At 35.3% G+C, this 15,774-nt stretch overlaps 1 protein-coding gene across 2 annotated transcripts in view; it reads left to right on the top strand.

Annotated features, from left to right (window-relative positions):
- The window catches only part of LOC128203432 (probable helicase with zinc finger domain), a 42,176-nt gene extending 27,930 nt beyond the window's left edge, over positions 1-14,246 (top strand). For both annotated transcript variants that reach the window (XM_052904855.1, XM_052904847.1), the window contains exons 20-24: positions 515-622; positions 2,110-2,185; positions 2,631-2,826; positions 3,750-4,002; positions 4,880-14,246. In XM_052904855.1, coding sequence (XP_052760815.1) covers positions 515-622; positions 2,110-2,185; positions 2,631-2,826; positions 3,750-4,002; positions 4,880-6,469 — 2,223 coding nt within the window. In that variant the 3' untranslated portion in view covers positions 6,470-14,246. The remainder of the gene's footprint in view (positions 1-514; positions 623-2,109; positions 2,186-2,630; positions 2,827-3,749; positions 4,003-4,879) is intronic.
- Positions 14,247-15,774: the final 1,528 nt, after the last annotated feature.

Here is a 15,774-nt window from a genome sequence, read left to right as displayed (position 1 = left end):
ATATTAAAAATCTGTTCATATCAGTACAAATACAATTGTTGTTATGGCGTACCATTAATACAATCAATTTATCAAAGATATCCACTAAGCCATTGAAGAATAAATTCAACTTCTACACAGTGATCTCCCTTAATGAGTATAGTCTTTAATAATACAAAGGGAAGTAAGCGCTATGTATTGGGATTTAGTTCTACAGTAAGGACCTGTATTGATGTAAAATACATATATGGTGCAATTAAATGTGCCTGTACACTTTATTTAATGACACCAAGCTGTAAGAATACACATTACAAAATTATGTAAAGGTGTATACTACACTCTGTAAAAGGTTACCGGTATCTGTAGTTCTGTATTTCTTTCCTCTTTTTAAGTGATTTATGTATTGATATCTTATCGATATCCTACCATGATGGTGTATCAAACTTCAGTCCAAAGCGAAATTTCTTCTTATAGTTGATGCTGTACATGAATCATAATTGCTACTGGCATGCTTATGGTACCATTACATTGACAGATCTACGAGGTGATAGAGCAAGTCGAGCACCTTCAGAAACACTGGCCTGCTGACTGGGGAGAGTTTGATGAGAACAGCATCTGTGTAGTGGCCCCATACTCTGACCAGGTGAGGTGTGGGGATGGGTTAAACTGTAGCTAACACCTGTGTGATTGGTTAACTTTTCTGATATATACACTATCAGGATATTAGTGATGTTTTGATGATCGATTATAATAGAAAATTCATTGTTTGGGCCTGAAATTGGCGACGATCAATTGTCCTTGGTCATAATCAATCATCGATTCAACCGGCAAGTCGGAGAGCTCTTCTAAAAAGCTAGTTTTGCTTTTGCGCCAGAGTGCTTCACCCCATTCAACCACCATTAGGCGGCCTAAAGCACCCCTAAAACAAATTGTCACAAAGTTTTAACCCTTCAGCTGCCAGGCCAATCACATCCCTGAATTTAATATTGGCCTGAGATTGTAGGATTGTAATCATTTAGGCTTTTGATATGCAAGTAAAACAAAAAAGTCTCAATGAGGCCTAAAAAAAAAATACATTTGGTTCGGGTTACCCGACCCTACCTACGGAATAGGCGCCGATCTTACCGTTTTTATAGTCAGTTTGAAAAAAAAATGAAAAACTAAAAAATTCGTTGTTTTTTTTAATTGCTTTTTAATATTAAGTTTAAACCTTAAATGCTTGTACAGAAGATAGCTTTAACACCATTCTCCAATGATGAAAATTATATTCTTATATAAAACCTAATAAAAAAAATAAATAAAAAAAAATAAAAAGCCTACCTACCCTACCTATTTTTTTTAAGGATGTAACCCTAACCAAACAATTTTCTTTTTTAGGCCTGAGCAGGAAATTCATAAAAAAGAGTATTTTTCTTGTTCATTGATTTATTGAAGTTATTTGTATCAAAATAAATAAGCAAGAAACTGAATTTTCCAAACGTTGGTGGTACATTGTATATTTTAGAATTAATTCTTTAATATCAAGTGGTTGGGTATAAAAGACTGGCCAAACCCGACCAACTGAAATCTCCAAACTGTTACGGAAATTGTTAGGAAGTTTACCTAATTTCCGGACCAAATTATATAATATGCATTGCTATGTTTCATAGATATTTTATTTTTAATTAATATATTTTATTATGTCAGGTTACAATAATAATTATAATAATAATAATAAAATCATTAATAATTAAAAAAAAACACATACAGGCGCACATACAGATGCACGTACAGGCACACAAACAGGCACACAGACAGACATAATATCTATAAAACATAGCAATGCGTATTTTAATTTTGTCCGGTCCGGCCAGTCTTTTATACCAACACAAAATTAGGAAAATTCCGAACGAATTCCATAACAGTTCGGAGATTTCCGTTGGTCCGGATTTGGTCCGGTCCGGCCAGTCTTTTATACCCAACTTATCAAGTACATTTAGTTAACTATCAACAATACACAAAAATATCAATTATTGATGATTATAAATTTGTTACATTTAAGTGTAATCAATATTGTCCTTTAAACAGTACAGTCATTATGGTGGCTAACTGTAACACTTTATTTGTTTTTATGAATGAGTTTTTCTTCAGGTGATGCACATCAGAAGCGAACTGAGAAAAAGGAAGATGTTCAAAATTGCTGTGGAGAGGGTTGTCAATGTTCAAGGTGTGTTTTTATTGGTCACAATTATGTTTATTACCTTGTTTACGGAACATTAACTTGATAAGTATGCCCTAGGTGTATATGTCTTAAGATCCTTAAATTGTATTAAGGCATTTTGTAGTGAAATTATTGATTTTATATACTAGGTGAAGTGAAAGTATAAAAGTACTATGACTGAGATGTTATGAATTGAAAATGTTTTCTGATCATGTGCGTCATAACCTAAATGTACCATTTGTTGTGTATTCCTCATCTGACATAAGAATGTTTTTTGAAGGTAACAATTTTTCTTGTCATAATAAGATAACTGCTCGGTCGAAATGAATATTTTATATTAACTGATGATGTTGCAGTCTTCATATTGAATTTAAAGGATACATTTTTTAAATAAAAAACAATTTTGTTGATTTGATATTGATTAATAAAATTGAATTTCTCATTCGATCAGGAAAGCAGTTTCGCGTGATAGTGATGAGCACCGTGCGTACGCGGCATACATGTTCGACAGATGCGAGCGCGACAGATAAACTGGATCTTGGCTTCCTGTCGAACATAAAGCTACTGAACACGGCCATTACAAGGGCACAGTCTCTCGTTATAGCAGTTGGGGACCCAGTCTCACTCTGCCTTGTGGGAAGATGCAGGTACGACACTTTGTTATCTTTTGTCACTGTGATTTTTTTTAATAATTTCACACATTTTCCTGAAAGCGTGTTCCAAAATAAACAAATAATTGCCAGTTATTAAAATGTTTGCAAGTTGTAAAAAACGCAATGACAATTTAAAGGAAGTTTGATAAGGTGTGAAAAACTGATTATCTGCTTTTACATATTTACTACTTCAAACTTTGAAAATTGTAAGACATTTTATAATGGACTTAAATGGAAACTTAGCATAGGCCCCGGCACTCCCAAGGGATCACAGTTTGACTGTATAAGATATTCAAACCAGACTTTTTACACAATGTTAGCAATGCCAAAATACGCATGTGAAGCAATGCTATTAACTCTGGATTGTATAATTGTTCAGAAATGTCCTTTTATCAACTAAAAAACAAGAACAGACAAGCGATGGCACCCAGTTGGAAAAAACAGCAAACAGCATGGTCAGGGATGTGATTTGTCTTATTTTTGTGGATCTAATGGGGGGGGGGGGGGTGTTTAACTGAAAAGTAAATTGGTTGTATTAAGTTGTAACTTTATATGTTGTTAGTATTAACACTCCAGTTTACTTCAAATTTGAAATCAGAAAAGCCCTCAAAAGGACTTCTCAAAAGCCAGTTTTGCTTCTGCGACAGGGTGCTTCACCCCCTTTGAACCCCATCTCGGGCCCAAAGTGCCCCCAAACCCATCACAGAAATAGGTTAGCCCTTAAGCTGCCAGGTCAAACCCATTTTTGACGATCATTGGTAAATGTTAGTTATGTACAAAATAAGTCCATGCCATTGTAAAAACATTTCTACCTTTGGTTGTTTTTATACAATAATATAGCACATAACATTACTTTTTTTTTATCCAAATCATTTCTGCCAAAATCATGTTTTCACAAACCAGCATTTCCATTTCAGCAAAGTATGGGAGTACTACCTGGAAGTGTGCAACGACAACAACAGTTTCTTTGGGATGACGGGGCCCCACCTACGCTCCCTCCTGAACAACGTTGAGATGACCAAGACATACAATCTCAACCCCCTCGCCCCGGAGTTCATCCCTAAGGCTGTGTACCCTGGCCAGCAGGGGCAGCCTGTGTTCATGGCCCCACACGCGGCCCAGGTGGGCTGGGCAGGTGGAACCAATGCTTACAGAGGACTACCACAACAGGTATATTTATATTTCTTAAATCTTGGATAATATGTGCAATGTAACCTGTTAATCAATATATGGATTTTACAGATTGAGGAATAGGCAAACCTTGCAACAAGTTCGTAACTTTCAAGGGTTACACACCAGATGATACAATTGCAAGAAAATAAAAGTTTTCAAAAATTTACATAAAATTGATATTGTTGTGTACAATGCATTGAGTCTTACTTACTGATGTATCACATCGCTTACAACACATATCTCTTCCCAGGTTTTGTGTATTTAATCTAATTTGAAATTTACTGGGTTTGTCAACCAAGTTTTTTTAATAAAAAAAAATAGCATTGGTACATGTATCTGTCTTTATTACGTGACACTCACAAGCTAAATATATACACTATAAACTGGAAAACAATTATTATTTTTAAATGAGTAAACTCAGCTAAGACAGTGACAAAATATTCTTTGAATCATGTAAATCAATGTTTTTTTCAGCTTCATTCTAGCTTTTATTGACAATTCTAGGCTTGGTTTATTAAGGAAATACAGTACATGCCGATTTCGGAACCTTTTCGTGTCCAGTCCCTTTAAGTTACATTTGCAAAAATAGCTCCAAGCCATGCCTTACACTTTGAAACTGACTGTTGGAAGTTATCGTTTTGGCAGTAAATATTGAAGGCTTCTTCTGTGCAAAATGGCCTTTGTTTTGCTATGTCTACTTGCAATCAGTAGTTTTTGGGAATGGATAGAGATAATATATTAATATATTATTAGAGATGATCTATACTGCTGGAAAGCAATAATACTTAGATGAGAATCATAGGGCCATCATAGCTCGTTGGTCTGCTTTGAAATAAAACGTTGGAAATTCACCGTATTTCAATATCTGTTTCAGATGGTGTACCCTAGTCCATACATGCCTATGCCTCTGTACCCTGGATACGCAGGATTCCACCCCTATTACGGTCCCATGGTGTACCGACATCCAGCCCTCTACCAGCAGGGCCTGATGGGGAAGGGGACGGGGAGAGGAGCTCTAGGCAGACAGATGGGCTCACACAAGCCCAAGGTGCCTGCCCAGCAACCTAACCTGCCCTTGCAAAGAGATGATGATGAGAAAGGCGAATCTCTGAGAGCTGAACAAACCCCACCCCAGGGTACACCTCCTAAACAAATAGCTACCACTCCTGTTACAACTGTGACCTCCATGCCTGGTGTACTAGGAACTACCCCTCCTAAGAAAGGCACTTCACATAAGAAATATGTAGCAGTGCCTGTGAACCCTCGTGTGCCAGGAATGCCAATGTATCCACCTTACTATGGCTACCCTCCATATTTGATGCACCCACCAGAGGACCCAAGGCTCATGCCAATGGGAATGCCACAGGCTCCATATTATTACGCTTACCCTCCAAACGTACCTCGGGGGCACTACCCATACATGATACCCCAGCCAGTGCAGGTCCAGATCCCAAGGCAAAGTGGTTCAGGCAGCTTGTCCCCAGCAAGCTCCTCGGATGACCGCATAAGAAGGACCAGCGGCTCCTCCCCTACAGGCAGCAGTCATTCTGACCCCCTGTCTGTGTCACCGGGGTCGTCGGCCTCCCAGCAGCATGCGCAGCACATCCAGCTGTTGCCAAATGTTGTACATGTGCCAAGCCACCTTCTCTACCCTACACACAACAGCGCTAACAACTCCAGGTCGAGTACCCCAGTACAGTCTAGCTCACCTGGGCCCCCCCAGGTACCTGTAAGGGATAGTCCAAGAAATTCCCAAGGGGAGATAGAGTTTCCACAGAGAAGACACTATAGTGGTCCCAGACCCGTTTCACAGAGCCCTAGTTATAGTTCGCAGAGTTCTCACGAGAGCTCTGCTTCACCTACATTGAATGGAGAACAATCATTCACTGTTGCTAAGACTGATACTAAGACCTCGAGTAGAATTAGTCAAAGACTTGTTGTGAAAACGGAGAGTCGGTCAAATACTAAAGCATCAAAGCCATTGACTCTTAACACTAACCTTAATCCTCAAACGACTGGGTTCAGTCAGTTGTTTAAAGATGAGCTTGGTACTCCTACAGAGGTGGCCAATATAGTGCGTATGATGGATGAGGAGGAGAATGTTGAAGATGTCAATGATGAGGAATTATCCAGCAGAACTGCTGATAGGCTGTTCCGTCAAGAGGCCATGCACCAAAGCAAGCCCTCCCCTCCCACAGGGAGACTTTACTTGCACCTGCCCGTGCGCCCCGGGCCAGAGGATATGCCGGTCCAACCCCCGGGCACCTTGCCCCACCAGTTGCCCATGCATAGAGACATACACGAGATGGAGTTTGACCCTGCTCTTTTGGAACCCCAGACACCCATGACCCCTGCAGGGTTCCATACTCCCAACATAGACCTTAACACTGACCCCCTGGAGATTCTCCGCCATCTCAATATTAATAATGACAACTTAAACAGGAGTACCCACGGGCACTTTTAGTTGGATAGTTGAACTGTTTATGGCTGTTGTCCATTTGTTGTTTTATTATTGGCAATGAGATAAGTGCATATAACTCTGCTTTCCTCATGTAGCCTCTTGTAGTATATATATCAGCGTTGATGACCTACATATAGTTTAGAATATATAACAATAAATGTTGTACCGTTTAGCAAAGTTCTTAATTATTAAAGCAAATCCACCGTTTATGATGTGCTGTCTCTTTAGCTACAGTGGCTTGTGTATAAAATTTTAAGGTTAAATTATTTTAGTGCAAATGAGTGCTTCAGTGCTGTAGTGTATATAAATTATATATCTGTATGACAATAGGGACGAAAAATCGAGGGCTCAGCGCAACAGCCATGGAACTCGATATAAAGAAGAGTTCCATCTGTTTTGCACTGAGCCCAGATAATGGGTTTATGTTCAAACATGTATCGGTATTGGTGATTATTTTGTGACATGTTTTGTTTATATCTGATGTTACATTTTTGGCTGAAGCATTGTACGGATTTTTTTTTCTGCTGGAGAGTTCAGTCAGATTAGCTTTTAAGAAGATATGTTAAGGCCAAACAAAAATAGTGCTGTGGTTACTGTTACATCGGAGAATAACAGGAGGCTTGGAAGGTAGAGAAAACATGTTATTTTGGACAATTAGTATTAAATTGTTTAAGTAGTGTGTATATCGTTGTATTATTAGCATACATACACATTTTGACATTAGAGCTGCACTCTCACAGATGGATTGTTTTTTACTTGTATTAAAAAGTGTGATCTGATATATTGTCGCCAGTCTTATATCACTGGTTTCCAGATATTTACAAAAAGATTGGTTTATTTCAAGACAAAAATGGTCCATCTGTGAGAGTGCAGCTTTGATGTTGCAAAACAGTAGCACAGCGAAAATAAACTGTTTCACCTCGTGCAAGTAATAGTGCCAAATGATTTTTCCTTTCAATTATAGTAAATTTATTTGATTTTTAATTATTTTGGCCAAAAAATCATTAGAGTAGGGACCTTAACTTGATATTGGTCAGGTAATAATAACCACAACATCATTTTTATTTGGCCTAAATAACTGTTATTTAACTGTAGACTATCATATTTACTAATATTGATATTGTATTTTATCATTATAGCATACCTTTATTATTGCATGTTGAGGGCTCAAATCAAGGTGGACATAATTCTACATAACCATAGAAGGAGTGTGTACGTCCGTCTTGTGCTGAGCACTCAAACTCTGTGTATTCATGGTGTATACATTTTGCATGCCTCTTTATGGTGACTTAGTCTCTTCGATGATATTCAGAATATTTTTATCTTGTCAGTTTTTCAAGGAAAAAAGTCTAGGCATTGTGATAGTCTTGGTGTCATTGTTCACGGCTTGCATGAATGTTTAACCTTGGCCATACCTCCCAATTCATTCTAGGTATTCAATTAAAACATGTACACAATCATGTTGCCAGAGACAATTCTCAATGTTCACCAAGGTCCATAACTCTGGCTTTAGGAGTTATTGGGTTTACATCACCTTTTTTTACCTATAACTATCAGACAAGCGTTAAGGTTCGCTCTCTGGCTCTCTTGTTGACCTATACACGTGGTGTAAAGCACTGATCTACCATATTCTTTCTCTGAGGAAGAGTCTTGGCCAACTACATGTACCTATTGTAATAGGTAGGATTCATATTAAGATGTAGATCTATATTTTTGCATAAATGAGTCAAAGGATATTTGCTCAATATATTTTGTTTAACTTCACGGGTGCATATAATTGAGAAGACAATGCATCAAAAAAGTGCTTTATTCTGAAATCAGGTATTTCGTCATTATCGGAAAACCAGCAATTTTGAAATGTATGTTCTTTGCATAACCAAAGCAACATTCATAGTAAGAGACTTATATAATTACCTAGATTGACAAACATGCACCATAGCAGGTTTTGTATGTATTAACATGTTCATGACTTGTGTTACATTTTATGTCATGAGGTTCTGATGACATCATTATACACTGATGTCATCTATTAAGGAAATTCTTCGATATATTTTCATGTTACATTTTATGTCATCAGGTTCTGATGATGTCATTTAAGTACTCTGATGTCATCATTTAAGGAAATTCTTCAATATTTATTCATGTAACATTTTATGTCGTCAGGTTTTGATGATGTCATTTTAAGTACTCGGATGTCATCATGTAAGGAATTTCTTTGATATTTATTCATGAAACGTTTTATTTCATCAGATTTTGATGATGTCATTTTTAGTATCTGATGACATCATTTAAGGAAAACTTATATATTTTTTTCTTTGGCAAGCCATGTTCACTTTACAATACTTAAAGTATTGTATATCTTATATCTTCATTATTCTCATGTTTATATTGGTTATATTGAGTGTTATGTTAGTTTATATGACCATTGTACACAATTTCAGCCGAAAATAAGTTCTTCGGTTTTTCTATGTATTAAAATGTTAACAAATTACTATGTATAAGGCGCTACCGAATTGATTCCTTGTTTAGAGTCACCTTCCTAGCTATTACAAGACATAACCACGAGGCAGAAAAATAACAAACAAATTTTAAGAAAAGAACAATATTATTTCCTAAATTCCACCTCTCTGAGACATATAGCTTGGTGACAAGCTACCTGGATATGTAAAACTTTGGATATGTAAAACTTTGGATATATGTTAAACTTTGGATATATGTAAAACTCTGGATATGTAAAAAACTCTGGAGATGTAAAACTCTGCATTATGTAAAACATGAAAACAAAGGGATGGTATATATATGGTATAACTCTTTGTGTATATAATTCTACACTTGTTTTATTATATAGGCTTTGTAAATGCAGTTTTCTTTTCTATATTTTGATTTTTGTAATTGGCACAAAGACCCTACCAGAACAAGCTAGATGACGCTTAACATAGAATCAGTTTGGCATTGTTTGAACTTATTGTTAATATAGCAATACACCTTTTTGGCGTTTTAAGGCTTACTTTGGCTTGAAGTTAGTATCCATTGGTCTAGTTTGTGTTATATTCCATATATAGTCCTATATACAGATGATATTATTCGGTGTGTATCTATTGTAGACATTGTAGTTTTATGTCATCTTCCAATAGATTGGACAGTTCGAGCCTCGGAGCTGAACTTGGGTAAGTGGAACAGTTTGGCGACCTTCACGTCACGCAAGGGCACTCTGCTGAGAGACGATAAAGCGCAATGGGTATTAATAACCTGACGAAAGTAATGTAAATGATTCTGACCACCCAAAAGGTAGTTGGTTGGTGCTCACCTGAGCTTGAACAGTGGATTTAGCCCATTGGCTAAAGTAAGAGATATGCTTAAACTTGTAGCATATATTAATTGTTGCATGTGAATGGTCCAATCTATGTGGCAATGACTTTTCCCTAGCTTTATAAGTCACCTTATATATACAGACAATTTATTTGACATTTATCCAAGTACGTATACAGTATCCATATTTCTCTTCTAGTTTGTAGTGTTTCGTGTTAATTGCAATTTTAAAGCACAACTTTACAAATCTTTATATAGATGGTTTGGTTGTGGCTGAGAAATTAGTTGTACTATATAACATAACTTCGTTTCATTTGTGAATATTTTGCATTACATATCTACTTGTTAAGATATTTTTACAGAATGAAGATGAAGTTTACATGAAGTAAAAATCCATAATTTGAAGAATAAAAAGCTTAACAGCCTCATTTCCTGCTGAATAGAAGTTGCCTATTTTATTTTGTATTTTGATATAATATATTACACATTGAAGAAAAACAAATCAATATAAATTGAGAAAAAAAATCATATAATGGTCACATTATACATGTAGCTGCTTCATAAGAGTGATATTTAAAGCCAGGCCCGGGAATCTGAAATAACCATGTACTTTATTACTATGGTGTGGAAATATGTAAACATTGGGGTAAAGTAGCAACCAGTTTTGTGCATTAAAGTATTGTTTTAAAGCTGCACTCTCACAGATTTACCGTTTTGACAACTTTTTAATTTTTTGTCTCGGAATGAGCCAATTTCTGCATAAATATCTGAAAACCAGTGATATAAGCCTGCTGACAAAAGATCAGATCGCAGATTTTCATATTTCCATTAAAAAGTTATTGTTTTATGGCTAAAAGCATGATGGTTTAACAAAAATGCATAAAACATATGTTTTTTAACTTAAAAATGACATTCTAATATTACAGGTTTTCTTACACTTTCGCATACATTTGTAAAAAACGTTTAATCTGTGAGAGTGCAGTGTTAAAAGAAAACCTGGTTAAGTAAAAGCTTCACCATTTATATGCACACAATTATTGCTGAGCTATCTTTACCTATTGTAAAGGGTTTCATGTACGCTTATATAGGCAGTTTTTGTTCAGAACAGATGTCTAATAATTGATACACTTTCTTCCAAAACATAAAGGAGTAGAAACTAAATAAATTAATAATAGAATGAAGAATATACATATAGGCTAGGAATAAATAAAAAAAAACTGTCCCCTGTGGTTATACATGATCATAGTATGGGTGGTTATTAAAATGTAAACAAATCAATTTTTTACTTATTCCTTGCCTAAATGTATATATATATATATATATATATATATATATATATATATATATATATATATATATACATACATACATGCTAGGGATGATCAAAAATAATTTCCTTCTGCTCCCCATGTGTATAACTGATTGGAAAAAAAACAAAAATCAAGATGTAAGAATTAAATCTGAAAATTGAAGTGAAATTGATGTTATGATCTTTAAGAAATATCTTTGTTAATGAGTTACTGTAGTACTTGCATGATTTTGTTTCTGATAAAAATGTTGAGTTATAGGTGAAGGTTATTATGTATCTTTTGTATCTCAATATTACTGTGTTTATTAATGTTTTTGTTGAACAGTTAAGTGTCTGTAATTAAAGTTAAGACTAATTTTGTAATAACAGTTAAGTCTGATTCTGTAATAACAGTTAATCCTGATTCTGTAATAACAGTTAAGTCTGATTCTGTAATAACAGTTAAGTCTGATTCTGTAATAACAGTTAATCCTGATTCTGTAATAACAGTTAAGCTTAATTCTGTAATAACAGTTAAGCCAGATTATGATATAACAGTTAAGCCAGATTCAGAAATAACAGTTAATCTTAATTCTGTTAGAACAGTTAAGTCTAATTCTGGAATAACAGTAAAGCCAGATTCAGAAATAACAGTTAAGCCTAATACTGTTATAACAGTTAAGCCTAATTCTGGAATAATAGTTACGCCAGATTCAGACATAACGGTTAAGCCTAAATTCTGTAATAACAGTAAAGCCTGAATCTGTAATTGCATAAATATAACCGGCTTTGTGACTACTATCAATGTTGTAGAAGAATGACAGCTATGCTTAAATTCATTCTGTGTGAAAACTAAATGTTATTTTTTTCCCTACTATTTGTTTCTAATAAAAAACAGGGAGGTTACATGATATCAAAATGCACAGTTTGTTACGGCAGTTTTGCTAAGTAGAAATGCTAGCTCATATATTTTTCTGTAGATAAGCAAATAAAGAAACTATGTACCTTTTCTAATCATTCAAGACAGCAGTGACTAGGATGTTTAGATTTTTATAAAAAGTAACTTATATCCATACCAGATTTATCCAGAAAATGGACTATTTATATAATGTTAATTTCTGTTTAATTTTTTAGGTGATCTGTTTTTCGAAGAAAAAAAATTGAGGTCATGTTATAGCGTTGATGTCATTGTTGGCAGTGGCAAACCATTGCCAGGAAAATGTTTAATGTTATCCAAAAATGATATTCAAATGAAACTTGATACAATACATGGCCAGTATGTCCCTTGTTCAACTGCAAAAAAATAGTAGACAGCCATTGTTTGTTACAAGCAACAATTTTTAATTAATAAAAGTTCATTTGAAAGGGAAAAAAACAGCACCTTTCCTCATGTATAGTTTTTTTGTATTGGCTATTTTATCTGTTCTGTTCAACCTAGTGCAATAGAATATTAAACAAAATTGTTATAGTGGAAAATAAAATGTGACAAGTTTGCCTTGTAAAATATTTAAGTTTTCTTTTCAAGCTTTTGAAAACTGAGTTTGGTTTTAGTTGTTTTAGTTGTTTTTTTTCTACTGTTCATACTGTTTTTCTGACATTTTCCTGTTATTACAGTTAAGTGCTCAAAATTATGTTTTGTCTACTGGCTTCGGCTGTTTAAATCAACCCATCTACCTGATTAAAATCAATATCCCCTGACTGCTGATTTACCAAAATAAATGTACAGCGAATATGAAAAATACTGTCATCCCATTGGACAAAATATAATTCTGAACACTAAAATACATTTCTATACAAATATGTAACTTCTGTTTATGTTTTTTGTTTTTGTTTCAATTCTCGAGCTCAACTTGCTTTATTTACAAGGTGTATAAACTCTTAAATAGGCACTGTTACACGTTCAAGAGCTTCGTTGTTGATATTCAATATTTTTAACACCAGTAGGTGAAAGAAAAATGTACTTACTGTCTGTATACAGTATAGTAATATACATATATACACCAGGAGATATTTATGTATATTAACAAGACACATTTTATTGACATTGTTTTTCTTTTTTATTTAAACATGTTGGTAAAAGGTGAAGTTAAGTAAACACAATGTATTGTAGTGTTTTATCTTGAAAGGGTATACCATTTCTGCAGTTCCTAACAGTAGCCCCTTTATATTACGGCACAAAATTTCTGTTACCTAAAAAACAACACTTAAGAGTGGTGATTCTTTGTTTGTTAATTTAGTTCTTTATATCCTCGTCCAAAAGTCAAGCCTCAGTGATTCCATTCAGTCCATTGGCCAGTTATTTTTACAGTCCAATCAAAACACTTGGATTGAATATGGCTCCTAATTTTAAAAGTCATTTTTACAGTCCAATTAAAACACTTGGATTCTAATCTTAAATTCGCGTTAAATCTAAATTGTAATTGAATGAGGCTCCTGATCCTTTAGAAATATTATTGTTTTTATCAAAAAGATTGCGTTTAAGTGAACACACTTCAATACATTGTGGATGTGATGGGGTCAAGCTTTGTCAGAGTAATGTTAGTGTTGACACTGCGCTGTTTAGCCTTTACATTTTGTTATAATGTGTTTTTTCAGTTGAAGTGTATGGGATGTTGAAATCTTCCTACGTTAATTTGAATACTTGGGTGTGGTAGCCATTACTCCTACATGTTAACCATCCCTATAACACAGCTTAGGTTTCATTGGTCCTTGAACCAACCTTATAAAACAGCTTGGGTTTCATCGGTCCTTGAACCATCCCTATAACACATCTTGGGTTTCATCAGCCCTTGAATATTCTCATGAATTAAATATTGCTTATTTGATTGCATGTATTAGGCAGATTTGAAAAAGAGAATTTTGGCCTAATTATTAAAAAAATGTACAATTTTAAGGACCAAGTTTTTTTGGGGGAAAATAAAACAATATTTCAAACCAGTAAAAATAGTAATATCTTTATAGAGACATAAGTGAATTTTAAGACCTAATCTTTTTAGAAACTCTTTGAAACTCATATGAGTTGCTGTGTTGTATGTGAGGGTTGATATGTGGGTAGTCAATGTTCCGTCTGCTGCATCTTGTGTAGAATGTACATGTTGTAGTGACCACTGTCTCACTCTATCTGTCATTTACAAGCTGATATCGGTAGGGTGTGGATGGCACTAGTAAACTCTGTAACCTATACCAGACTTCTTGTGTTTTTTGCCCCTGTACATTTCACTTCACATTAAGTCAGTTATTCTGGCCATGTTATTGTATATAATATGCATGAGAGATTTGATATGACAATTCCAATGAAACTTGGTCACGGCAGGTACAAGGAAACTTGTTCATATAAAAAAACGTGAGTTTAAGTTGGGTAAATAAAGTTTAGGTCATTAGACTTCTTGCGCAAAATAAACTGCTAGGCAGTAAAATTAAGCGTTCTTGATACCTGTGCATAGAATAATGTCTCCCTTTTTCATGGGGGGGGGGGGCATTGTTTTTGCCCTGTCCGTCAGTCCGTGCTTCACACTTTGTTTCCGCTCAATACCTATAAACCGCTTGGACCTAGGAATTTCACAGGTTGGTCAAAACAAATAGATTATCCCTATTGGTAACGGAATCAGTAGGTCAAGGTCACGATGACTATAAGGTGAAAAATTGATTTTTGCTCAATAACTGAAGATCCTTTGTTGATGAATTAAGCTGAAAACCAGTTACCGCACGATGACTAAAGAACGCAGAGCACCCAGGAACTTCAAACTAGGCATGCGAGTTAGTCATGAATAGTTGATGAACCCTTTTGATTTTCAGGTCAAGGTCACGGTGACCCTCATGGGAAAATCAATATGTTGGTAGTGACCTAAAAGTGAACTAACAAACACTTGCACCCAGGATATTTATACTTATGTCAGTTGGTCATGACCAGTCAGTTTGCACATCACAATTGGTTTCTGCACAATAACTACATGTACAGAACATTTGTACCCAGGAACGTCATACTTGGTTTGCAGGTTGGTCATGACCAGTAGATTTTGAAATCCGTAGGGCAAAGGTCAAGGTGATCATGAGGTAAAAATTCGGCTTCCGAACAATAACTGAAGATCTTTTGGGTCCAGGAACAACATGTACATACGTACTTGGTATGTGGGTTGGTTATAAGTAGTAGATTACCCCTATTGATTTAAAGATCAATATGTCGAAGGTCAAAGTCGCGGTCAAATTCAGGTGAAAAACGATATGTTGGCGGTGATCTTTAGCTTAAAAATGGCTCAATACCTACAGAGAGCTTGCACACAGGAACTTCATACTTGATATGCAATTTGGTTATGACCAGTAGATGGCCCTTATTGATTTTGATATCAGTATGACAAATGTCAAGATCAAGGTGACCTTCAGGTGAAAAACAATATGTTGGGGGTGACATCGAGCTGAAAAATGGTTTAAGCTCAATAATTTTAGAAGGCTTGCACCCAGAAACTTCATACTTGTTTTGCCAGTTGGCCATGGACATTAGATAACCCCTATTGATTTTGAGAACAGAAGGTCAAAGGTAATGGTCGCGATGACCTTGAGGTGAAAAAAAAACGGTTTTAGCTCAATAATTAAAGAGCGCTTGGGCACACTAGCTCTATGCTTTGTATGCAAGTTGGTAATGTTTAGTAGATGTCCCTTTTATTTTTAGGTCAGTAAGTTAAGGTCACAGTGACCTTACAGGTGAAAAAACGAT

This window comes from Mya arenaria, chromosome 2, assembly GCF_026914265.1.
Source record: "Mya arenaria isolate MELC-2E11 chromosome 2, ASM2691426v1".
Taxonomy (NCBI): domain Eukaryota; kingdom Metazoa; phylum Mollusca; class Bivalvia; order Myida; family Myidae; genus Mya; species Mya arenaria.
This window is presented reverse-complemented; position numbering and strand designations above follow the sequence as displayed.